At 40.7% G+C, this 27454-nt stretch overlaps 1 protein-coding gene across 1 annotated transcript in view; it reads left to right on the top strand.

Annotated features, from left to right (window-relative positions):
* MFSD2B (MFSD2 lysolipid transporter B, sphingolipid) overlaps positions 1-27454 on the top strand; it is a 312518-nt gene that overhangs the window by 124498 nt on the left and 160566 nt on the right. Inside the window, exon 5 of the mRNA XM_053709634.1 lies at positions 16698-16776. Coding sequence (XP_053565609.1) covers positions 16698-16776 — 79 coding nt within the window. The remainder of the gene's footprint in view (positions 1-16697; positions 16777-27454) is intronic.

The raw sequence follows: 27454 nt of genomic DNA, 5'->3' as shown, positions 1-27454 counted from the left end.
TGTGAGAGGAGATAGGAGTTTTTTACTTAATTATTCATCAATCAAAAGTTTATTATTTTAAAATGGCACCGGAGTGTGCTGTTTTTTCTCTCAGGCAGTATTTAGAAGAAGAAAATCTGCCTGCGTTTTCTATGATCTTAGCAGACGTAACTAAGATCCACTGGCTGTTCTCGCACATTCTGAGGAGTGGGGTAACTTCAGAAAAGGGAATAGCATGCGGGGTCCCCCGCAAATGAGGTATGTGCAGTATAATATTTTCTAGGAATGGAATTGACTAAGAAAACACTGCTGTTACCCATATGATGTAAGTACAGCCTTTAATGCAGTAGTAGCGACTGGTATCAGGCTGATAAATGTATGCGCAGTTGAGTTATTTTCTAGGGACTAGAATTTGACTGAGAAAATACTGTTAATACTGAAATAAATGTATGAGCCTTAACTGCAGTAGAAGCGACTGGTAGCAGGCTTAGTGATAACTTTGCATAACACTGGAAAAGTTGTTTTTAAAACATTTACTGGCATGTTATTCGTTTTGTGAGGTACTTTGGTGATAAATCTTTTTGGGCATGATTTTTTTCCATATGGCTAACGTTTATTTCTGCATAGAAACCGTTGTAACAGGTCTCCCACTGTTGTAATATGAGTGGGAGGGGCCTTTTTTTTTTTTTTTTTTTTAGCGCCTTGTTGCGCAGTTAAAATTCTAGCACAGTCTTCCTGCTTCTTCCTCCTTGATCCAGGACGTCTCCAGAGAGCTCAGGGGTCTTCAAAATTCATTTTTGAGGGAGGTAATCAGTCACAGCAGACCTGTGACAGTGTGTTTGACTGTGATAAAAGCGTTAAATCTGAAATTGATTATCCGTTTTTTGGGTATTGAGGGGTTAATCATCCGTTTGCTAGTGGGTGCAATCCTCTGCTAAATTCATACATTTACTGTTAAATTTGTTGGCTTTAACTGAATTAGTTCATTGTTATTTCAACTGTGACAGTTTTTTTGTGTTTTTAAAAGCGCTGAAGCGTTTTTTTTTTTCTATTGCTTGTAAATTTATTGAAAGTTTTTTTCCAAGCTTGCTAGCCTTCATTGCTAGTCTGTTTAAACATGTCTGATACAGATGAATCTACTTGTTCATTATGTTTAAAAGCCAATGTGGAGCCCAATAGAAATATGTGTACCAATTGTATTGATGTTACTTTAAATAAAAGTCAGTCTTTACCAGTAAAGAAATTATCACCAGACAACGAGGGGGAAGTTATGCCGCCTAACTCTCCTCACGTGTCAGTACCTTCGCCTCCCGCTCAGGAGGTGCGTGAGATTGTGGCGCCAAGTACATCAAGGCCCTTACAAATCACTTTGCATGATATGGCTAATGTTATGAAAGAAGTATTATCTAATTTGCCTGAGTTAAGAGGCAAGCGCGATAGCTCTGGGTTAAGGACAGAGCGCGCCGATGATACGAGAGCCATGTCCGATACTGCGTCACAATTTGCAGAACATGAGGACGGAGAGCTTCATTCTGTGGGTGACGGATCTGATCCGGCGAGACCGGATTCAGAAATTTCAAATTTTAAATTTAAGCTTGAGAACCTCCGTGTATTGCTAGGGGAGGTGTTAGCGGCTCTGAATGATTGCGACACGGTTGCAATCCCAGAGAAATTATGTAGGCTGGATAAATACTATGCGGTGCCGGTGTGTACTGACGTTTTTCCTATACCTAAAAGGCTTACAGAGATTATTAGCAAGGAGTGGGATAGACCCGGTGTGCCCTTTTCCCCTCCTCCGATATTTAGAAAAATGTTTCCAATAGACGCCACCACACGAGACTTATGGCAGACGGTCCCTAAGGTGGAGGGAGCAGTTTCTACTTTAGCCAAGCGTACCACTATCCCGGTGGAGGATAGCTGTGCTTTCTCAGATCCAATGGATAAAAAATTAGAAGGTTACCTTAAGAAAATGTTTGTTCAACAAGGTTTTATATTACAGCCCCTTGCATGCATTGCGCCCGTCACTGCTGCAGCGGCATTCTGGTTTGAGTCTCTGGAAGAGGCTATTCGCACAGCACCATTGGATGAGATTATGAGCAAGCTTAGAGCCCTTAAGCTAGCTAATGCATTTATTTCGGATGCCGTTGTGCATTTAACCAAACTAACGGCTAAGAACTCAGGATTCGCCATCCAGGCGCACAGAGCGCTATGGCTTAAATCCTGGTCAGCAGATGTCACTTCTAAATCTAAATTGCTTAATATTCCTTTCAAAGGGCAAACCTTATTCGGGCCCGGCTTGAAAGAAATTATTGCTGACATTACTGGAGGTAAGGGTCACACCCTTCCTCAGGACAGGGCCAAATCAAAGGCCAAACAGTCTAATTTTCGTGCCTTTCGTAATTTCAAGGCAGGAGCAGCATCAACTTCCTCCGCTCCAAAACAGGAAGGGACTGCTAATCGTTACAGACAGGGTTGGAAAGGCAACCAGTCCTGGAACAAGGGCAAGCAGGCCAGAAAACCTACTTCTGCCCCTAAGACAGCATGAAGAAAGGGCCCCCTATCCGGAAATGGATCTAGTGGGGGGCTGACTTTCTCTCTTCGCCCAGGCTTGGGCAAGAGATGTCCAGGATCCCTAGGCGTTGGAGATCATATCTCAGGGATACCTTCTGGACTTCAAGATTTCTCCTCCACAAGGGAGATTTCATCTGTCAAGGTTATCAACAAACCTAATAAAGAGAGAGGCATTTCTACGATGTGTACAAGACCTCTTAGTAATGGGAGTGATCCACCCAGTTCTGCGGACGGAACAAGGGCAAGGTTTTTACTCAAATCTGTTTGTGGTTCCCAAAAAAGAGGGAACGTTCAGACCAATCTTAGACCTAAAGATCTTAAACAAGTTCCTAAGGGTTCCATCGTTCAAAATGGAAACTATTCGAACCATCCTACCCATGATCCAAGAGGGTCAGTATATGACCACAGTGAACTTAAAGGATGCCTACCTTCACATACCGATTCACAAAGATCATTATCGGTACCTAAGGTTTGCTTTTCTAGACAGGCATTACCAGTTTGTAACTCTTCCCTTCGGGTTAGCTACGGCCCCGAGAATTTTTACAAAGGTTCTGGGCTCGCTTCTGGCGGTACTAAGACCGCGAGGCATAGCGGTGGCTCCGTACCTAGACGACATTCTGATACAAGCGTCAAGTTTTCAAAATGCAAACTCTCATACAGAGATAGTTCTAGCATTTCTGAGGTCGCATGGGTGGAAAGTAAACATGGAAAAGAGTTCTCTGTTACCACTCACAAGGGTTCCCTTCCTAGGGACTCTTATAGATTCTGTAGAGATGAAGATTTACCTGACGGAGTCCAGGTTATCAAAAATCCTAAATGCTTGCCGTGTCCTTCATTCCATTCCAAGCCCATCAGTAGCTCAGTGCATGGAAGTAATCGGCTTAATGGTCGCGGCAATGGACATAGTGCCATTTGCGCGCCTGCATCTCAGACCGCTGCAACTATGCATGCTAAGTCAGTGGAATGGGGATTACTCAGATCTGTCCCCTTTACTAAATCTGGACCAGGAGGCCAGAGACTCTCTTCTCTGGTGGTTGTCAAGGGTTCATCTGTCCAAAGGAATGACTTTTCGCAGACCAGATTGGACGATTGTAACAACAGATGCCAGCCTACTAGGCTGGGGCGCAGTCTGGAACTCCCTGAAGGCTCAGGGATCGTGGACTCAGGAGGAGAAACTCCTCCCAATAAACATTCTGGAACTAAGAGCAATATTCAATGCACTTCTAGCTTGGCCTCAGTTAGCAACACTGAGGTTCATCAGATTTCAGTCGGACAACATCACGACTGTGGCTTACATCAATCATCAAGGGGGAACCAGAAGTTCCCTAGCGATGTTGGAAGTCTCGAAGATAATTCGCTGGGCAGAGTCTCACTCTTGTCACCTGTCAGCGATCTACATCCCAGGCGTGGAGAACTGGGAGGCGGACTTTCTAAGTCGCCAGACCTTTCATCCGGGGGAGTGGGAACTTCACCCGGAGGTATTTGCTCAACTGATTCTTCGTTGGGGCGAACCGGAGTGGATCTCATGGCATCTTGCCAGAACGCCAAGCTTCCTTGTTACGGATCCAGGTCCAGGGACCCGGGAGCGGTGCTGGTAGATGCACTAGCAGCCCCTTGGGTTTTCAACATGGCTTATGTGTTTCCACCTTTTCCGTTGCTACCTCGACTGATTGCCAGGATCAAACAGGAGAGAGCATCGGTGATTCTGATAGCGCCTGCGTGGCCACGCAGGACCTGGTATGCAGACCTAGGGGACATGTCGTCCTGTCCACCATGGTCTCTGCCTCTGAGGCAGGACCTTCTAATTCAGGGTCCTTTCAACCATCCAAGCCTAATTTCTCTGAGGCTGACTGCATGGAGATTGAACGCTTGATTCTATCAAAGCGTGGTTTTTCGGAGTCGGTTATTGATACATTAATACAGGCTCGGAAACCTGTTACCAGAAAAATTTACCATAAGATATGGCGTAAATATTTATATTGGTGTGAATCCAAGAGTTACTCATGGAGTAAGGTTAGGATTCCTAGGATATTGGCTTTTCTACAAGAGGGTTTAGAAAAGGGTTTATCCGCTAGTTCATTAATAGGACAGATTTCTGCTCTGTCTATTCTTTTACACAAACGTCTGGCAGAGAATCCAGACGTCCAGGCCTTTTGTCAGGCTTTGGCTAGGATTAAGCCTGTGTTTAGAACTGCTGCTCCTCCGTGGAGCTTAAACTTGGTTCTTAAAGTTCTTCAGGGTGTTCCGTTTGAACCCCTTCATTCCATTGATATTAAGATTTTATCTTGGAAAGTTCTGTTTTTGATGGCTATTTCCTCGGCTCGAAGAGTCTCTGAGTTATCTGCCTTACATTGCGATTCTCTTTATCTGATTTTTCATTCAGACAAGGTAGTCCTGCGTACTTAACCTGGGTTTTTACCTAAGGTTGTTTCTGACAGGAATATCAATCAAGAGATTGTTGTTCCATCATTATGTCCTAATCCTTCTTCGAAGACGGAACGTCTTTTGCATAATCTGGACATAGTCCATGCCCTGAAGTTCTACTTACAGGCAACTAAAGATTTTCGGCAAACTTCTTCTCTGTTTGTCGTTTATTCTGGACAGAGGAGAGGTCAAAAGGCTTCGGCCACCTCTCTCTCTTTTTGGCTTCGTAGCATAATACGTTTAGCCTATGAGACTGCTGGACAGCAGCCTCCTGAAAGAATTACAGCTCATTCCACTAGAGCTGTGGCTTCCACCTGGGCCTTTAAGAATGAGGCCTCTGTTGAACAGATTTGCAAGGCTGCAACTTGGTCTTCACTTCATACCTTTTCAAAATTTTACAAATTTGACACTTTTGCTTCTTCTGAGGCTGTTTTTGGGAGAAAGGTTCTACAGGCAGTGGTTCCTTCTGTTTAATGTTCCTGCCTTGTCCCTCCCATCATCCGTGTACTTTAGCTTTGGTATTGGTATCCCATAAGTAATGGATGACCCGTGGACTGAACACACTTAACAAGAGAAAACATAATTTATGCTTACCTGATAAATCTATTTCTCTTGTAGTGTGTTCAGTCCACGGCCCGCCCTGTCTTTTTTTGAGGCAGTTCTAAATTTTAATTAAAGCTCCAGTAACCACTGCACCCTATAGTTTCTCCTTTCTCGTCTTGTTTCGGTCGAATGACTGGATATGACATGTGAGGGGAGGAGCTATATAGCAGCTCTGCTTGGGTGATCCTCTTGCAACTTCCTGTTGGGAAGGAGAATATATGCCATAAGTAATGGATGACCCGTGGACTGAACACACTACAAGAGAAATAAATTTATCAGGTAAGCATAAATTATGTTTTTTAACCCCTTAACGACCTCCCTAATAAAAACCGGTCGTTAACGACCAAGAACGTGCCTGGAACGTCCTCAGGGGTTTCAAGAACTTCCAGACGCTTTCAGGGTATTGCAGTGATGCCTCAATATTGAAGCATCCTACAATACCCTTTTTTAAGCAACTGATGCACTCTGTGGTCCTCTCTGCATCGGCCAGCAATGGTGCCGATTGTTGGTGGCATGGGAGGGATAGGAGGGAGACGGGTGGGCGGCCCATCGCTGGTTTAGTTCCAGTTAGCGGGGATGATGGGTCCTGGAGTGTGCGTGAGGGACGGGAGCATGCGTGAGTGGGCGGGAGCTGTGGGACTTCTACACTACGGCAAATTATAAGTGTAAGGGAAGGAGGGATAGGGGGAATAAGTGTTGGGAAAGGCATCAGGGAGGGGGGTAGGGTTGTAAGGGGGGACAGCTACACTGCAGAAAAATGTTTAATTTTTATTTTAATAAAAAAAAAATCAAATTTTTTAGCAAACTGGGTACTGGCAGACAGCTGCCAGTACCCAAGATGGCAGCAAGTAGGTTGAGGGGGGAGGGTTAGAGAGCTGTTTGGGGGGGATCAGGGAGGTTGGGGGCCAAGGGGGGATCCAACACCGCAGAATATATATATATATATATATATATGTCTAGATATAAGTAGAATGTTACCACTCAGTGTCAGTGAGTAGAAACAAGCATTACTCTAATAAGATGCGCTAGTCAGAGGTCTGAAAATCTCATAGAGCAGCTATTTGAGTACAAATATTGTGTAATAGACAAAGTCTATACAATATAGGAGGATATATATCAAAGGATAAACAGCGCTTATAGATTTTCTTAAAAACTGTATATATTATAGAGTCTCGACAGTATTGGTTGGTAAAAGTAGATAAGAGGAAAAAATATATATATGGTCATATGCTTGTATAATAAAGTCTTAGATGAGATATGGAGATCCAGGTGTAGTGTAGGAGTATTAGATACCCTTACCAAAAGTTACCTCAATCCTATGAGGTAAGTTTGCCGCATTGGAGGATGTATCTGATGATTGGATGAGTCCTAGGTATTCTGATCTGTATAGTTTCGCTGCCTCTTGGAGTAGAATGGGATGTGGGTCCCCTTTGTGCTGGTTTTCTTAGAAAACTTCCTGGGCTTGTTGCCTCTTGGAGCTTGGTTCTCTTGTCTTGGTATGAACTTTCTTGTCCAGGTATATACCCTGTCACGCCGATTCCTGTGTCAGACACAATCGCTAACTCAAATATGTTCTCACTATGCACAGCACACAGTTGTCCGTCCGCGGGGACGGACAACTGTGTGCTGTGCATAGTGAGAACATATTTGAGTTAGCGATTGTGTCTGACACAGGAATCGGCGTGACAGGGTATATACCTGGACAAGAAAGTTCATACCAAGACAAGAGAACCAAGCTCCAAGAGGGGACGGACAACTGTGTGCTGTGCATAGTGAGAACATATTTGAGTTAGCGATTGTGTCTGACACAGGAATCGGCGTGACAGGGTATATACCTGGACAAGAAAGTTCATACCAAGACAAGAGAACCAAGCTCCAAGAGGCAACAAGCCCAGGAAGTTTTCTAAGAAAACCAGCACAAAGGGGACCCACATCCCATTCTACTCCAAGAGGCAGCGAAACTATACAGATCAGAATACCTAGGACTCATCCAATCATCAGATACATCCTCCAATGCGGCAAACTTACCTCATAGGATTGAGGTAACTTTTGGTAAGGGTATCTAATACTCCTACACTACACCTGGATCTCCATATCTCATCTAAGACTTTATTATACAAGCATATGACCATATATATATTTTTTCCTCTTATCTACTTTTACCAACCAATACTGTCGAGACTCTATAATATATACAGTTTTTAAGAAAATCTATAAGCGCTGTTTATCCTTTGATATATATATATATATATATATATATATATAAAAAAGCCTTTTATTTTAGTTCTGGCAGACTTTCTGGGCCAGCGACAATGGCAGTGACAATTGTAAGGTTGGAAGAGAACTGTTTGAGAGGGGTCAGGGAGGGATCAGGGGGTGAAATGTGTCAGGTGGGAGGCTGATCTCTACACTAAAGCTAAAATGAACCCTACAAGCTACCTAATTAACCCCTTCACTGTGGGCATAATACAAGTGTGGTGCGCATATAGTGGCCTTCTAATTACCAAAAAAGCAATGCCAAATCCATATATATCTGCTATTTTTGAACAAAGGGGATCCCAGAGAAGCATTTGCAACTATTTATGCCATAATTGCACAAGCTGTTTGTAAATAATTTCAGTGAGAAACCTAAAGTTAGTGAAAAAGTTAACAATTTTTTTTTAATTGATCGCATTTGGCAGTGAAATGGTGGCATGAAATATTCCAAAATGGGCCTAGATCAATACTTTGGGTTGTCTACTAAAAAAATATATACATGTTACAATGTAACTATCGCTAATTTTGATAAAAAAAAAAAAAGAAGTTTGAAAGAAAAATGTTAAGAAAATGTCTAGGAGGAAACCGCACTGATAAGAAGTATCCAATTTTTTTTTTTTAAATGATCCATACTTTATGTTGTAAGATCTCTAAGTAACAAAACAGAAGATACAGTGGCTGTAATTGTATGCAATGTGTATTTATATTATCCTGTGCACTAATGTATATAATAGCAAAAAAGTGCTACTTGTACTTATTGCCCTATAACTTGCAAAAAAAAAAAGCAAAGAACATGTAACATTTACACCTAGATTTAGAGTTTTGTGGCCAAAGGGGTGCATTAGCTACACGTGTTTCCCCCCCCCCCCCGCACCTTTTAAATAACGCTGGTATTTAGAGTTGTCTGAATGGCTGCGTTAGGCTCCAAAAAGGGAGCGTAGAGCATAATTTTCCGCCACTTCAACTCTAAATACCAGCGTTGCTTACCGTAGCGGCCAGCTTGAAAAACGTGTTCGTGCACAATTCCCCCATAGGAAACAATGGGGCAGTTTGAGCTGAAAAAAAACCTAACACCTGCAAAAAAGCAGCGTTCAGCTCCTAACGCAGCCCCATTGTTTCCTATGGGGAAACACTTCCTAAGTCTGCACCTAACACCCTAACATGAACCCCGAGTCTAAACACCCCTAACCTTACACTTATTAACCCCTAATCTGCCGCTCCCGCTATCGCTGACCCCTGCATTATATTATTAACCCCTAATCTGCCGCTCCGGACACCGTCGCAACCTACATTATCCCTATGAACCCCTAATCTGCTGCCCCTAACACCGCCGACCCCTATATTATATTTATTAACCCCTAATCTGCTCCCCCAACGTCGCCGCTACCTTACCTACACTTATTAACCCCTAATCTGCCGACCGGATCTCGCCGCCACTATAATAAATGTATTAACTCCTAAACCGCCGCACTCCCGTCTCGCAACCCCTATAATAAATTTTATTAACCCCTAATCTGCCCTCCCTAACAGTTTTGACACCTAATCTCCTGACCGGACCTCGCCGCTACTCTAATAAATGTATTAACCCCTAACGCTAAGTCTAACCCTAACACTAACACCCCCCTAAGTTAAATATAATTTAAATGTAACAAAATAAATTAAATCTTATTAAATAAATGAATCCTATTTAAAGCTAAATACTTACCTGTAAAATAAATCCTAATATAGCTACAATATAACTAATAATTACATTGTAGCTATTTTAGTATTTATATTTATTTTACAGGCAACTTTGTATTTATTTTAACTAGGTACAATAGCTATTAAATAGTTATTTACTATTTAATAGCTACCTAGTTAAAATAATTACAAAATTACCTGTAAAATAAATCCTAACCTAAGTTACAATTAAACCTAACACTACACTATCAATAAATTAATTAACTAAACTACCTACAATTACATACAATTAAATCAACTAAACTAAATTACAAAAAAAAACAAACACTAAATTACAAAAAATAAAAAAAGATTACAAGAATTTTAAACTAATTACACCCATTCTAAGCCCCCTAAAAAAATAACAAAGCCCCCCAAAATAAAAAATGCCCTACCCTAATCTAAAATAACAAGTTAACAGCTCTATTACCTTACCAGCCCTTAAAACGGCTTTTTGCGGGGCATGCCCCAAATAAATCAGCTCTTTTGCCTGTAAAAAAAACCATACAATACCCCCCCTAACATTACAACCCACCACCCACATACCCCTACTCTAACCCAAACCCCCCTTAAAAAAGCTAACACTAAGCCCCTGAAGATCTCCCTACCTTCTATTCACCCAGCCGGGTATCACCGATCCGTCCAGAAGAGGGTCCGAAGTCTTCATCCTATCCGGCAAGAAGAGGTCCTCCAGAGGGTCCAAAGTCTTCATCCAGGCGGCATCTTCTATCTTCTTCCATCCGGAGCGGAGCGGGTCCATCCTCTTCTTCCGACGTCCTAACACGGAATGAAGGTTCCTTTAAATGACGTCATCCAAGATGGCGTCCCTCAAATTCCGATTGGCTGATAGGATTCTATCAGCCAATCGGAATTAATCAGCCAATCAGATTGAGCTTGCATTCTATTGGCTGATCGGAACAGATCGGATGATGTCATTTAAAGGAACCTTCATTCTGTGTTAGGACGTCGGAAGAAGAGGATGGATCAGCGCCGGCTGCTTCAAGATGGACCCGCTCCGCTCCGGATGGAAGAAGATAGAAGATGCCGCCTGGATGAAGACTTTGGACCCTCTGGAGGACCTCTTCTTGCCGGATAGGATGAAGACTTCGGACCCTCTTCTGGATGGATCGGTGATACCCGGCTGGGTGAATACAAGGTAGGGAGATCTTCAGGGGCTTAGTGTTAGGTTTTTTAAGGGGGGTTTGGGTTAGAGTAGGGTTATGTGGGTGGTGGGTTGTAATGTTAGGGGGTTATTGTATGTTTTTTTTTACAGGCAAAAGAGCTGATTTCTTTGGGGAAGGCCCCGCAAAAAGCACTTTTAAGGGCTGGTAAGGTAATAGAGCTGTTAACTTTTTATTTTAGAATAGGGTAGGGCATTTTTTTATTTTGGGGGGCTTTGTTATTTTTTTAGGGGCTTAGAGTAGGTGTAATTAGCTTAAAATTCTTGTAATCTTTTTTTATTTTTTGTAATTTAGTGTTTGTTTTTTTTGTAATTTAGTTTAGTTGATTTAATTGTAGGTAATTGTAGGTAGTTTAGTTAATTCATTTATTGATAGTGTAGTGTTAGGTTTAATTGTAACTTACGTTAGGATTTATTTTACAGGTAATTTTGTAATTATTTTAACTAGGTAGCTATTAAATAGTTAATAACTATTTAATAGCTATTTTACCTAGTTAAAATAAATACAAAGTTGCCTGTAAAATAAATATAAAACCTAAAATAGCTACAATGTAATTATTAGTTATATTGTAGCTATATTAGGGTTTATTTGATAGGTAAGTATTTAGTTTTAAATAGGATTAATTTATTTAATAAGAAATAATTTATTTCGTTAGATTTAAATTATATTTAACTTAGGGGGGTGTTAGGGTTAGACTTAGCTTTAGGGGTTAATACATTTATTATAGTAGCGGTGAGGTCTGGTCGGCAGATTAGGGGTTAATACTTGAAGTTAGGTGGCGCTGATGTTAGGGAGGGCAGATTAGGGGTTAATAAAATTTATTATAGGGTTTGCGAGGCGGGGGTGAGGCGGTTTAGGGGTTAATACATTTATTATAGTGGCGGCGAGGTCCGGTCGGCAGATTAGGGGTTAATAAGTGTAGGTAAGGTAGCGGTGACGTTGGGGGGGGGCAGATTAGGGGTTAATAAATATTATGTAAGTGTCGGCGGTGCTAGGGGCAGCAGCTTAGGGGTTTATATGGATAATGTAGGTGGCGGCGGTGTCCGGTCGGCAGATTAGGGGTTCAACAAATTTATTAGAGTGGCGGCGATGTGGGGGGGCCTCGGTTTAGGTGTACATAGGTAGTTTATGGGTGTTAGTGTACTTTAGAGCACAGTAGTTAAGAGCTTTATAAACCGGCGTTAGCCCATAAAGCTCTTAACTCCTGACTTTTTTCTGCGGCTGGAGTTTTGTCGTTAAAGTTCTAACGCTCACTTCAGCCAAGACTCTAAATACTGGCGTTAGGAAGATCCCATTGAAAAGATAGGATACGCAATTGGCGTAAGGGTATCTGCGGTATGGAAAAGTCGCAGCTGGAAAGTGAGCGTTAGACCCTTTCCTGACTGACTCTAAATACCAGCGGGCGGTAAAAAGCAGCGTTAGGACCCCTGGTTTTGACGGCTAACGCAGAACTCTAAATCTAGGCGTTAGTATTTCTAAACTTAGGACAAAATTTAGAAACTATTTAGCATGGGTGTTTTTTGATGGTTGTAGATGTGTAACAGATTTTATAGGTCAAAGTTAAAAAAAATTATGTTTTTTTCAATTTTTTCATCATATTTTATAATTATTTTTATAGTAAATTAAAAGATATGATGAAAATAATGGTATTTTTAGAAATTCCATTTAATGGTGAGAAAAACAGTATATAATACAGTAAATGAATAAGAGGAAAATTACAGCTAAACACAAACACAGCCGAAATGTAAAAATAGCCCTGGTCCTTAACGGTAAGAAAATTAAAAAATTGGTCTGGTCACTAACGGCGAGATTACGAGTTTTTGTCGGTAAGGCTTGCGTTGCTAACGAGCCTTTTTTTTCACCGCTCCCTTAAGACAACACTGGTATTACAGGTTTTTTTAAACCTGGCATTAGCCGCAAAAAGGTGAGCGTAGAGCAAAATTTAGCTCCACATCTAACCTCAATACCAGCGTTGCTTACGGTAGCGGTAAGCTGGATAAACGTGCTCGTGCACGATTTCCCCATAGGAAACAATGGGGCAGATTCAGCTTGAAAAAAACCTAACACCTACAAAAAAGCAGCGTTCAGCTTCTAACGCAGCCCCATTGATTGCTATGGGGAAATAAAATGTATGTCTTTACCTAACACCCTAACATGAACCCCGAGTCTAAACACCCATAATCTTACACTTATTAACCCTAATCTGCCGCCCCCGACATCGCCGACATCTGCATTATATTATTAACCCCTAATCTGCCGCTCCGGACACTGCCGCCACCTACATTATTCCTATGAACCCCTAATCTGCTGCCCCCAACATCACCGCCACCTACATTATATTTATTAACCCCTAATCTCCCCCCCAACGTCGCCGCAACCTACCTACACTTATTAAGCCCTAATCTGCCGTCCTCATCGTTGCCGCTACTATATTAAATTTATTAACCCCTAAACCTAAGTCTAAACCTAAGTCTAATACCCCCTAACTTAAATATAATTTAAATAAATCTAAATAAAATAACTACAATTAAATAAATTATTCCTTTTTAAAACAAAATACTTTCCTATAAAATAAACCATAAGATAGCTACAATATAATTAATAGTTACATTTGTATCTATCTTAGGGTTTATATTTATTTTACAGGCAACTTTGTATTTATTTTAACTAGGTACAATAGTTATTAAATAGTTATTAACTATTTAATAACTACCTAGCTAAAATAAAGACAAATTTACCTGTAAAATAAATCCTAACCTAAGTTACAATTACACCTAACACTGCACTATCATTAAATAAATTAACTAAATTAACTACAATTAAATTAAATAAACTAAAGTACGAAAAACAACAAACACTAAATTACAGAAAATAAAAAAATTATTAATTTTTTTTTTTAAAACTAATTACACCTACTCTAATCCCCCTAATAAAATAAAAAAGCCCCCACAAATAATAAAATTCCCTACCCTATACTAAATTACAAATAGCCCTTAAAAGGGCCTTTTGTGGGGAATTGCCCCAAAGTATTCAGTTCTTTTACCTGTAAAAAAAAGACAATACCCCCCCAACATTAAAACCCACCACCCACACACCCAACCCTACTCTAAAACCCACCCAATCTCCCCTTAAAAAAACCTAACACTACCCCCTTGAAGATCACCCTACCGTGAGACGTCTTCACCCAGCCGGGCACAAGTGGACCTCTAGAGGGGCAGAAGTCTTCATCTGATCCGGGCAGAAGAGGTCCTCCAAGCGGCAGAAGTCTTCATCCAGACGGCATCTTCTATCTTTATTCATCCGGAGCGAAGCGGGTCCATCTTCAATCCAGCTGACGCGGAGCATCCTCTTCAAACGAAGTCCAAGCGAGGAATGAAGGTTCCTTTAAATGACGTCATCCAAGATGGCGTCCCTTGAATTCCGATTGGCTGATAGGATTCTATCAGCCAATCGGAATTAAGGTAAGAAAAATACTATTGGCTGATCTAATTTGCATTCTATTGGCTGTTCCATTAGGATTTTTCCTACCTTAATTCCGATTGGCTGATAGAATCCTATCAGCCAATCAGAATTCAAGGGATGCCATCTTCGATGACGATGACGTCATTTAAAGGAACCTTCTTTCTTCGCTTGGACTTCGTTTGAAGAGGATGCTCCGCGTCGGCTGGATTGAAGATGGACCCGCTCCACTCCGGATGGATGAAGATAGAAGATGCCTTCTGGATGAAGACTTCTGCCGCTTGGAGGACCTCTTCTGCCCGGATCGGATGAAGACTTCTGCCCCTCTGGAGGTCCACTTGTGCCCTGCTGGGTGAAGACGTCTCATGGTAGGGTGATCTTCAAGGGGGTAGTGTTAGGTTTTTTTAAGGTGGGATTGGGTGGGTTTTAGAGTAGGGTTGGGTGTGTGGGTAGTGGGTTTTAATGTTGGGGGGGTATTGTCTTTTTTTTTTTACAGGTAAAAGAGCTGATTACTTTGGGCAATGCCCCGCAAAAGGCCCTTTTAAGGGCTATTTGTAATTTAGTATAGGGTAGGGAATTGTATTATTTTGGGGGGCTTTTTTATTTTATTAGGGGGATTAGAGTAGGTGTAATTAGTTTAATTTTTTTTTAATTATTTTTTTATTTTCTGTAATTTAGTGTTTGTTGTTTTTCGTACTTTAGTTTATTTAATTTAATTGTAATTAATTGTAGTTAATTTAGTTAATTTATTTAATGATAGTGTAGTGTTAGGTGTAATTGTAACTTAGGTTAGGATTTATTTTACAGGTAAATTTGTCTTTATTTTAGCTAGGTAGTTATTAAATAGTTGATAACTATTTAATAACTATTGTACCTAGCTAAAATAAATTCAAAGTTGCCTGTAAAATAAATATAAACCCTAAGATAGATACAAATGTAACTATTAGTTATATTGTAGCTATCTTATGGTTTATTTTATAGGTAAGTATTTATTTTTAAATAGGAATAATTTATTTAATTGTAGTTATTTTATTTCGTTTCATTTAAATTATATTTAAGTTAGGGGGGTGTTAGACTTAGGTTTAGACTTAGGTTTAGGGGATAATAAATTTAATATAGTAGCGGTGACGTTGGGGCGGCAGATTAGGGGTTAATAAATGTAGATAGGTGTCGGCCATGTTAGAGACGGCAGATTAGGGGTTAATAAAATTTAACTAGTGTTTGCGAGGCGGGAGTGTGGCGGTTTAGGGGTTAATATATTTATTTCAGTGGCGGCGATGTCCGGTCGACAGATTAGGGGTTAAAAACTTTCTTTTAGTGTTTCCGATGTGGGGGGGGGGGCTCGGTTTTTATGGGTTAATAGGTAGTTTATAGGTGTTATTGGAGAAATTTTTGCGCTCTTATGCTGACCATAAAGTTAATATGTTGGTTTTAAACAAAAGCAGCGATCCCAGATCCGGGTTAGCTTATGTGATTCACACACCCCCTCTCAGCATTGGCCAACAAATTCACACCTTCTTTTTAATTGGCCATTTTGCCTTTAAAATAAAAGGGCGCCCTTTCAACACTATCAAGCCTTTGAAAAAGCCTGACCGAAGTTGGGGGAAACGCGTCAGGCCAGTTACCACAAGCTACCATTCAATCTGGGAAAGCAGAACAAACTGTATGCGGAGGTCAGTCATACGCTCAGGTTGAGGATCCGGATCACCACTACCTGATGTTGTCTGACTGAGACTTGCAAGGAGGTGGACCATCTGTGCCAATATTACAGAAGTTGCAGATCCCAGGAGCTTTATTTTAATGCAGATCTTTTATCTATGTCTAGTAAGTGCATTTATACTTGTGCGTGTGTTACATTGTAATAAAGCCTTTACACTTGAATTGTGCCTTGTGCGCCTGTCTTTTCTTCCCTAGTTTATGGGTGTACTTTTTAGCACTTTTCCAAGACTCGTAATACCGGCGTTAGGCAAGTCCCATTAAAAGGATAGGATACGCAATTGACTTACGGGGATTTGTGGTATCCTCGAGTCGCGGAAGAAAAGTGAGCGGTACACCTGTACCTGCCAGACTCGTAATACCAGCGGGCGTTAAAAAGCAGCGTTGGGACCTCTCAACGCTGCTTTTTAAGGCTAACGCAAGACTCGTAATCTAGCCGTAAGGGTTTAAACAATAAAAAATTTGGAGTTGACTGTCCCTTTAAATGTGCATATTTATTGCATAAGTCTGCAAGCTGATTGGAGGACACAGACAGGTGCTTTGAAAGGAAGATGATATAGAAAAATAAAAATAAAACTATTTTACAGCTTTAGAACTAACTATGTAGCAGATTTATTTTCATTTCCACAGGTTTTACAGACCTCAGGTTTACAAATCTCTTCTTACACCAGTGTTACTAAAGCAGCTTATCAAACCTTGCTGTACTGGAACCTTAGCTAGGAATGTACATGACTGTATGTAAATATGTGCTATAGTAAGATTTATAATGTATTTCTGTTCCTTCCATAGGTTTACCATGTGCCATACACAACACTCACTATGTTTATTAGCACAGATCAGACAGAGCGGGATTCAGCAACGGCATACAGTAAGCCAAGCGCGTTTTACCTTTTTTAACAGATCATACCAATGTTCTCTTGCATAGTTCTTCTGATAACTTTATATATATATGTATGTTGTAGATAGCTTCTGTAGACCTAATATGGCAAAAATAATAGTGTCATGGCATCATTAAAACCTGTAAGTTTAGTAACTGGTAACTACAGTGATATTTATCTTATTGTGATGTTAAAGGGACACTGAACCCAAATTTTTTCTTTCATGATTCAGATAGAGCATGTAATTGTAAGCAACTTTCTGATTTACTTCTATTATCAATTTTTCTTCATTCTCTTGCAATCTTTATTTGAAAAGAAGGCATCTCAGCTAAGGAGCCAGCATATTGTGGGTTCAGAACTATGGACAGCACTTGTTTAAAGGTGCTGTCCAATCAGCAAGGACAACCCAGGTTGTTCACCTAAAATGGGCCGGCATCTAAACTTACATTCTTGCTTTTCAAATAAACATACCAAGAAAATGAAGACAATTTGATAATAGGAGTAAATTAGAAAGTTGCTTAAAATTGCATGCTCTATCTGAATCACAAAATATTTTTTTTGGCTACAGTGTCCCTTTAAGCATATCTGGTACATTGCAGCTTTAAAGGCACAGGACACTGACAAATATTCTATCATGCTTCCAAAAGTGTGATAACATAATTTTTTAAGACAAAAACCTTACATTAAAGGGATATTGTGCACTAGAATTTTCTTTACATAAATATTTTTTTAGATGATCCATTTATATAGCCCATCTGGGGGTGTGGGGGTGTTTTTGTTAACCTATTTAACAGTGCTAAATTGGTAGCTTCTAAGTATGTTTTTAAAAGGTTTTATACTGGATTTTTAGATCAGTATCTGTCCATATTCTTCTTTATAGTAGTGTCTATTACATGCAGGTATTTGAAAGTTCCTGTATACTGTACCTTTAAATTGTTCTTTTAACAAAACCAACTTTATAGCTTCATATTTCCTTACTTTGCCAAACATTTTACCCATCTAGCGGGGGGGGGGGGTACATTTAGGCCTAATAGTATAATTCAGACACCCATATTCATATTGCAGGTTCATCATACTTCTCCCTTGGTTAGTCTGGCTTGGTGGGGCTTGGCCAGTCCATAAAAAAAGGTACACAGAGGCGTTTATGGCAGGAAGTAGGCCATACCTCTCAACCCATGACAATCCCGCAGCCCTGCCCACACAGACACCCCCACACCAGTAACCTCTGCACATAACCCCTCTCGTGCACTGCCACGCTGACAAAATATAGGTTGGCCATTGCCAATAGCCTCTTAACCTCCAAAACCACAGAAATCATCCGGCAGATTTTTTCTGTACATGTATGATGACAGGTTTTTCTGTTCATCAGCACAATGGTGGCCATCTTGGAGTCCCTGCCTCCATATTTGTAAATGTAGATCCATTCACTTTTGTGAGCACTATTTTGCAGGGGGTGGCACACTGAGAAGCCAAACATATTGCAGGAGGAGCCAGGGCCCCATCAGGCCCCCTGTGGCAAGGGTACTTCTGACTACAGTGCAAGATAGCTCCTCTAGTGGTGTGGTGGCCAAATCTCAGTTGAGACCTCTGAGACTATTGTAGCTACTCCCCTGCCATCTAGTGAGAGAAATAGTTGCATGGCATTTACTATTTTGCAAAATTGCTTTACAAAAGCATACATGTGCAGCAAGATGAGATTCCTTTTTATTTGTTATAAACATTTATGTTTAAATAGATAATGATTCAATTTTGTATTAAATGGTTAGAGGTATATGCTGATTATGTGCGCTGTTATTACAAGTTCACAGCAATGCAATGCAAACGCAAGCTCACGTTTGGATTGCTGGGAAGCATTGCACTCACTCCTATGGGAGCCTCCTTCTGATGCCATCACAGACAGCATCAGAACATTGTTCAGCAAAGACGGTATGTAGCGCAGCGATGGCAGCAAATATAGTAATGCTTATATATATATATATATATATATATATATATAAATACAAAAATGGATAGCGCTCACTCCATAGAAGTCCCAAGTCACCATATGAAGAAAGTAAATGAATGAGAAAAGGAGCTCCAGGCAAGGCTTATATTAAAACATCCAAACTTTATTCCTTAAAATGAACAAACGTAATACAGATCATCCATGAGAAGAGAGCCAGCAGTGACAGAGACAATCAGGTAGTTGAACTGATCTCCATGCAGATGTGTTTCGTGCGCATGCGCACTTGTTCATGCACCTGCGCACGAAACACGTCTGCATGGAGATCAGTTCAACTACCTGATTGTCTCTGTCACTGCTGGCTCTCTTCGCATGGATGATCTGTGTTACGTTCGTTCATTTTAAGGAATAAAGTTTGGATGTTTTAATATAAGTCTTGCCTGGAGCTCTTTTTCTCATTCATTTACTTTCTTCATATGGTGACTTGGGACTTCTATGGAGTGAGCGCTATCTGTTTTTGTATTTTCATATGCATTTGTTGCTTGGGGCGTGACCAGGCGTTCCGCCCAGAGTAGCAGCCAATCCATAGACGCAAGCAAGGGGGTGTGTCCCCGCCCACTCTCTATTGTGCCGAATCCCTGTCCTCGCATTGGACTTAAGGCGAGCGCATGTTACGGTGATCTTTGTGACTTTATATATATATATATATATTTATGTGTTAATATGTGTATATATAAGCATATTCATATACAGGTGGCCCTCATTTTACAACGGTTCAATTTACACCGTTTCAGAATAACAACCCTTTTTTTCAGTCATGTGACTGCTATTGAAAAGCATTGAGAAACAGTGCATTTATTAAAATAGCCAGTAGGTGGAGCTTGTGTTGCAGCAAAGCCAAGCAAGCTGAAATTAATCAGTTTAACCAGACCTGAGCTTTCGAGCAGATTTCAAAGGAACAAGATCTTCCTGTCTATAAATCAGTCCAGATTGGAAGGCATAGAAAGAACTGCTTGCAGAAAAATGCAAGTGAAGTCTGTGTTGTGTGATTATTTTATTAGGTTTATAATGCTGTTTAGCAAATGTTTTTGTTCATTTAACTTAGTTCAATTATATATTCTGTGTTGTGTGATTATTTATTAGGTTTATAATGCTGTTTAGCATTTAAAGTCCTCATTTCAAAGCTTTAAAAATAATGTATTAGGTGTTACTTATGATAATTTTGAGAGGGGCCTGGAACCTATCTCCCTCACTTCCAATTGACTTACATTATAAACTGGGTTTCAATTTACAATGGTTTCGATTTACAACCATTCCTTCTGGAACCTAACCCCGGCTTTAAATGAGGGCTACCTGTATATTTACTGGGAACACACAGTTTCTATTGACTTCAATGTAAAGGCACTCCAACCAACTTTAACCCCAAAATACTGTCTAGTACAGTTATTTAAAAAATAAAATAATACAATCAAACTACTAGACTGTATTTTGGGGTATTTTGGGCATATTTATAAAATGAACCAGAGGTCTGACCTCTGGTTAATTTTAAAAGCGGTAATTGCCACTGCTAGCTCGTTGAAGCAATAACCAACAACTTGTAATGGCTGATTAATTATTGCGCGCCTGCAAACAGGCACATTTGCCCGTTTGCAGGTGCACGATAATTTAGCACTTCACTTGTAATCTAGACCTAAATGTAAAACAAAGGTTTAGTACTGATTTAAATGGATTTGGTGTGTGACAAGGTGCTAAATTGGGAAGGGCTCAAAGGTGTATTTGTATATATATATATATATATATATATATATATATATGTATATATTTATGTATATATATATATATATATATATATATATATATGTATATATATATATATATATATATATATATGGGCATAACTAGAGCTCACTGGACTCCATAGTAATGGCTGTGAAGGGACCTTATTTCACTGTTAGCAGTAGGCGGGTGATACAGCTGTCGTATTGGAGAAATAAGAACGGCTTCTCTGTGACTGTTAGTCATCCTTCCCCCTTGGTTAATCTATGCCAGAGTATATGCACTTGTTCATTCTTCCTGTACAAATATGGTGACAGGTTTTTCTGTACACACTGTGGCTGTGATTTTGAAAACCCTGGCACCATATTGTTAATGGAGATCATTACACTTTCCATAATCTGTGAGCCCTGTTTTTCAGAGGTAAAAGCAACCAGATTTGATACAGGTAGATACGGCCCCAGTATAGTGAAGCCATTACTGATTCAAGGCCAGATGAGCCCACTTAAGGTATAGGCCCAGTCTCAATTGAGACATCAATTGAGTGTTTTAAATGTATATTTCAATTCAGCACCATAATATAAGAGTAACTCCACTCACTACTTGAGCGGAAGTTTAGCGCTCCTTTGGCTTAGCAGTCAAGCTTTAACCGACATGGATTTTTTAGTACGGAGGGATTTAGCACACCTATGCTAGCCAACAACCAGATGTTTGCCTTAGACATTTGCTTGAATGATAAAATATTACTTTTAACTTGCAATATGGGTGCAACAATAGTTAAAGGGTTATGAACCCCATTTTTTTTCTTTCATGATTCAGATAGAAGAGCATGCAATTTTAAACAACTTTCTAGCTTACTTCTTTTATCAAAGTAGCGTTATCCTCTTGGTATCTTTTGCTGAAAAGCAGAGATGTTAGCTCAGTAGCGTGCATGTGTCTGGGACACTATATGGCAGCAGTTTTGCAAGAATATTATCCATTTGCGAGAGCACTAGATGTCATGTAGTGCTTCAGACGCTTACATAGGTATCTCTTGAACAAAAAATACCACGGGAATAAAGCAAATTGGAAAATTGAGTGCTCTGTGTCAATCAGAAAATATTTTTGGGGGGTTTCCCTTTAAAAAGATTTTCCTTTGTAGTCTCTTGTCATAAAATGAAAGTTAATTGAAGTGCTGTGAAACTAATGCATGTAAATATTGTCATGCCAATACGCCCATTTCTAACAAAATAGTTAAGCAAGTATTTTTAAAAGAAAAATGTTGAAAGCAATAGTTTGCAATAAGTGACTTTGTGCGTTTATTACTTTGTAACATGTATATACATTGATATTATAAAAAAAAAAGACAAATTATCTTTATAAGTTAAATTATTTTAAAGTCTCCACCCTCTCCACAAGATCACTGTGTGCTGGGAGTAAAGCAGTCTAAGGGCCCAATGTTCAAAATTTCTTCAGCATGGAGATAAATTATAGTGCAGACTTCACAGGGGCTGAACTCACTGAAGGGTGGAACCTGGAAGTCCCAGGACTCGCTATTCAAAGCATTGAAAGACCAATGAGAAACTGCCTTTTGGCCTCGTCGGTCTTGTCAATATATATGAATAAAAGGTGCAGAGGCGAGTGGCGATTTGTGGGATGGGATGTAAAGGGGAGCAATACTTCAGCAAACTCACTGAAACCAATCACGGTTTCTGTGTCAGAACACTTTAAATAATGCCTGTGTGACCTAACTCTAACTACACATACACTACCTTCCTCACACTGTAAAGTCTCGCCACTGAAAAGGTGGCAAGACAAACATGGAATATATCACACTGCTGATTGAAATACATCGCAGTGCTGGAGATTGGAATATATCACACTGCTCGCGATGTATCCCAATCAAAGTACAGGTTACTCCCTCTGGAACGCCTGGCTAACTCCCACACAATGCCTACACCTACGTCATGCTCTAGCTATACTCCCCTGGAACGCCCAGTTATCTCCAATACCGCCTACACCTATGTCATGTCTTATCTACACTCCCTGAAACGCCCAGCTAACTCCCACAGACAGCCTACACCTACGTAATGTCTGCACTCTCCCTATTATAAATATAGGAGCTATGTTGCTACATTTATATATAATGTTAAAATGATATGCATTGTCATGTATAATGCATATTATATTAAGTATTGTATAACATTTAAAATGTAGTTATTTTTGATTGTTCATTTTATTAATTGAAACATAAATATATTATTTAAATTATATATTTATGCTTAAAATAATAGAAATGACAATAAAAAAAAACTACATTTAAATTAGATACATACATACTTAAAATAATATGCATTATACATGACAATGCATATGATTTAACATTGTATATAAATTCACTGCAGTTGGCGATCACGTAGCAGCTGGAGTCAAGTTGGTGAGTACAAACTTTTAGGTTTAGCGTAGGTTTTTTCTCTTGTTAAGTGTGTTCAGTCCACGGGTCATCCATTACTTATGGGATATATTCTCCTTCCCAACAGGAAGTTGCAAGAGGATCACCCAAGCAGAGCTGCTATATAGCTCCTCCCCTCACATGTCATATCCAGTCATTCTCTTGCAACCCTCAACAAAGAAGGAGGTCGCGAGAGGAGCTGGAGTTTTTACTTAATTATTCTTCAATCAAAAGTTTGTTATTTTAAATGGCACCGGAGTGTGCTGTTTTTCTATCTCAGGCGGTATTTGGAAGAAGAAACTGCCTGCGTTTTCTATGATCTTAGCAGGCGTAACTAAGATCCACTGGCTGTTCTCGACATTCTGAGGAGTGGGGTAACTTCAGAAAATGGGAATAGCATGCGGGGTCTCCCCAAATGAGGTATGTGCAGTACAATATTTTCTGGGAATGGAATTGACTAAGAAAACACTGCTGTTACCCGTATGATGTAAGTACAGCCTTAAATGCAGTAGTAGTGACTGGTATCAGGCTGATAAATGTATGCACAGTAGAGTTATTTTCTAGGGACTAGAATTTGACTGAAAAAATACTGTTAATACTGATATAATGTGTGAGCCTTAACTGCAGTAGAAGCGACTGGTAGCAGGCTTAGTAATAAACTTTACACAGCATCTGAAATGTTGTTTTTTAAAAACGTTTACTGGCATGTTAATCGTTTTGTGAGGTACTTTGGTGATAAATCTTTTTGGGCATGATTTTTTTCCACACGACTAACGTATATTTCTGCATAGAAACCGTTATATCAGGTCTCCCACTGTTGTAATAGGAGTGGGAGGGACCTTTTTTAGTGCCTTGTTGCGCAGTTAAAATTCTAGCACAGTCTTCCTGCTTCTTCCTCTTTGATCCAGGACGTCTCCAGAGAGCTCAGGGATCTTCAAAATTCGTTTTTGAGGGAGGTAATCAGTCACAGCAGACCTGTGACAGTGTGTTTGACTGTGATAAAAGCGTTAAATCTTAATTTGATATCCGTTTTTTTGGGTACTGAGGGGTTAATCATCCTTTTGCTAATGGGTGCAATCCTCTGCTAATTAATACATTTAAAGAATTGTTGACTATAACTGAACTAGTTCTTTGTTATTCAATTGTGTTTTTTAAAAAAGCGCTGCAGCGTTTTTTATATTGCTTGTAAACTTATTGAAGTAATTTCCAAGCTTGCTAGCTTCATTGCTAGTCTGTTTAAACATGTCTGATACAGAGGAATCTGCTTGTTCATTATGTTTAAAAGCCGATGTGGAGCACAATAGAAATATGTGTACGAATTGTATTGATATTACTTTGAATAAAAGTCAAAAGCTTCATTGCTAGTCTGTTTAAACATGTCTGATACAGAGGAATCTGCTTGTTCATTATGTTTAAAAGCCGATGTGGAGCACAATAGAAATATGTGTACGAATTGTATTGATATTACTTTGAATAAAAGTCAATCTGTACCGATAAAGAAATTATTCACCAGACAACGAGGGGAAGTTATGCCGACTAACTCTCCTCACGTGTCAGTACCTGCATCTCCCGCTCGAGGAGGTGCGGATATTGTAACGCCAAGTACATCATGGCGGCCATTACAATTCACACGACCAAGACATGGCTAATGTTATGGACTGAAGTTTTGTCTAAATTGCCAGAACTTAGGGGGTAAAAGAGTTCACTCTGGGGGGATTGAGAACAGAGTATGCTGATAATGATAGGGCCATGTCTGATACTGCGTCACCAATTTGCAGAGCATGAGGACGGAGAGCTTCATTCTGCGGGTGACGGATCTGATCCAAATAAACTGGATTCAGACATTTCAAATTTTAAGTTTAAGCTGGAAAACCTCCGTGTATTACTAGGGGAGGTGTTTAGCGGCTCTGAATGATTGTAACACAGTTGGCAATCCCAGATAAAATGTGTAGGTTGGATAAATATTTTGCGTACCCGACGAGTACTGACGGTTTTCCTATACCTAAGAGACTTACTGAAATTGTTACTAAGGAGTGGGATAGACCCGGTGTGCCTTTCTCACCCCCCTCCTATATTCAGAAAAATGTTTTCCGATAGACGCCACCACACGGGACTTATGGCAAACGTCCCTAAGGTGGAGGGAGCAGTTTTCTACTTTAGCTAAGCGTACCACTATTCCGGTGGAGGATAGTTTTGCCTTTTCAGATCCAATGGATAAAAAGTTAGAGGGTTACCTTAAGAAAATGTTTGTTCAACAAGGTTTTATATTACAACCCCTTGCATGCATTGCGCCTGTCACGGCTGCGGCAGCAATTTGGTTTGAGTCTCTGGAAGAGACCCTTGACTCAGCGACATTAGATGAGATTTCACACAAGCTTAAAACCCTTAAGCTAGCTAATTCTTTTATTTCTGATGCCGTAGTACATTTAACAAAACTTACGGCTAAGAATTCCGGATTCGCCATTCAGGCACGCAGAGCGCTGTGGCTAAAATCCTGGTCAGCTGATGTAACTTCTAAATCGATATTACTTAACATACCTTTCAAGGGGCAGACTTTATTCGGGCCCGGTTTTGAAAGAAATTATCGCTGATATTACGGGAGGTAAAGGCCATGCCCCTGCCTCAAGACAGAGCCAAACCTAAGGCTAGACAGTCTAATTTTCGTGCCTTTCGTAACTTCAAGGCGGAGCCAGCATCAACTTCCTCTGCTCCAAAACAGGAAGGAGCTGTTGCTCGCTACAGACAAGGACTGGAAACCTAACCAGACCTGGAATAAGGGCAAGCAGGCCAGAAACCTGCTGTGCCCCTAAGACAGCATGAAGTGAGGGCCCCCGATCCGGAACGGATCTAGTGGTGGGGGCAGACTCTCTCTCTTCGCCCAGGCTTGGGCAAGAGATGTCCAGGATCCCTGGGCGTTTGGAGTCATATCTCAGGGATATCTTCTGGACTTCAAAGCTTCTCGACCACGGGGGGAGATTTCACCTTTCAAGGTTGTCAAACATAACCAGATAAAGAAAGAGGCGTTTCTACGCTGTGTACAAGACATTTTACTAATGGGGAGTGATCCATCCAGTTCCGCGAAGGTCGGAACACGGACAAGGGTTTTACTCAAATCTGTTTGTGGTTCCCAAAAAAGAGGGAACCTTCAGACCAATATTGGATTTAAAGATCCTAAACAAATTCCTAGAGTTCCATCGTTCAAGATGGAAAACTATTCGGACAATCTTACCCATGATCCAAAGAGGTCAGTACATGACCACCATGGGATTTAAAGGATGCCTACCTTCACATACCGATTCACAGAGAACATTACCGGTATCTAAGGTTTGCCTTCCTAGACAGGCATTACCAGTTTGTAGCTCTTGCCTTCGGGTTGGCTACGGCTCCAAAAATCTTTACAAAGGTTCTGGGCTCTCTTCAGGCGGTACTAAGACCGCGAGGAATTTCGGTAGCTCCGTACTTAGAACGACATTCTGATACAAGCGTCAAGCTTTCAAACTGCCAAGTCTCATACAGAGTTAGTACTGGCGTTTCTAAGGTCGCATGGGTGGAAAGTGAACGAGGAGAAGAGTTCTCTCTTACCTCTCACAAGAGTTCCTTCTTGGGGACTCTTATAGACTCTGTAGAAATGAAAATTTACCTGACAGAGGACAGGTTGACAAAGCTTCAAATGCTTGCCGTGCCCTTCATTCCATTCAACACCCGTCAGTGGCTCAATGCATGGAGGTAATCGTCTTAATGGTAGCGGCAATGGACATAGTTTCCTTTTGCACGCCTACACCTCAGACCGCTGCAATTGTGCATGCTAAGTCAGTGGAATGGGGGATTACTCAGATTGTCCACCTACGCTGAATCTGGATCAAGAGACCAGAGATTCTCTTCTATGGTGGCTTTCTCGGGCCACATCTGTTCCAGGGGGATGCCCTTCAGCAGGCCAGACTGGACAATTGTAACTACAGACGCCAGCCTACTAGGTTGGGGCGCTGTCTGGAATTCCTGAAGGCTCAGGGATCATGGACTCAAGAGGAGAGTCTCCTTCCAATAAACAATCCTGGAATTGAGAGCAGTTCTCAATGCCCTTCTGGCTTGGCCTCAGTTAGCAACTCTGAGGTTCATCAGGTTTTCAGTCGGACAACATCACGACTGTGGCTTACATCAACCATCAGGGAGGGACGAGGAGTTCCTTAGCGATGAGTGGAAGTATCAAAGATAATTCGCTGGGCAGAGTCTCACTCTTGCCACCTGTCAGCGATCCACATCCCAGGAGTGGAGAACTGGGAGGCGGATTTCCTAAGTCGCCAGACCTTTCATCCGGGGGAATTGGGAACTTCATCCGGAGGTCTTTGCCCAAATACTTCGACGTTGGGGCAAACCAGATATGGATCTCATGGCGTCTCGCCAGAACGCCAACGCTTCCTCGTTACGGGTCCAGGTCCAGGGACCCGGAGCGGTCCTGATAGATGCCTTGACAGCACCTATGGACCTTCAGGATTGGCTTATGTGTTTCCACCCTTCCCGATGC

The sequence above is a fragment of the Bombina bombina genome, chromosome 4 (genome assembly GCF_027579735.1).
Source record: "Bombina bombina isolate aBomBom1 chromosome 4, aBomBom1.pri, whole genome shotgun sequence".
NCBI lineage: Eukaryota > Metazoa > Chordata > Amphibia > Anura > Bombinatoridae > Bombina > Bombina bombina.
The sequence above is the reverse complement of the archived record's forward strand: the minus strand, read 5'-3'. Positions and strand labels throughout refer to the sequence as shown.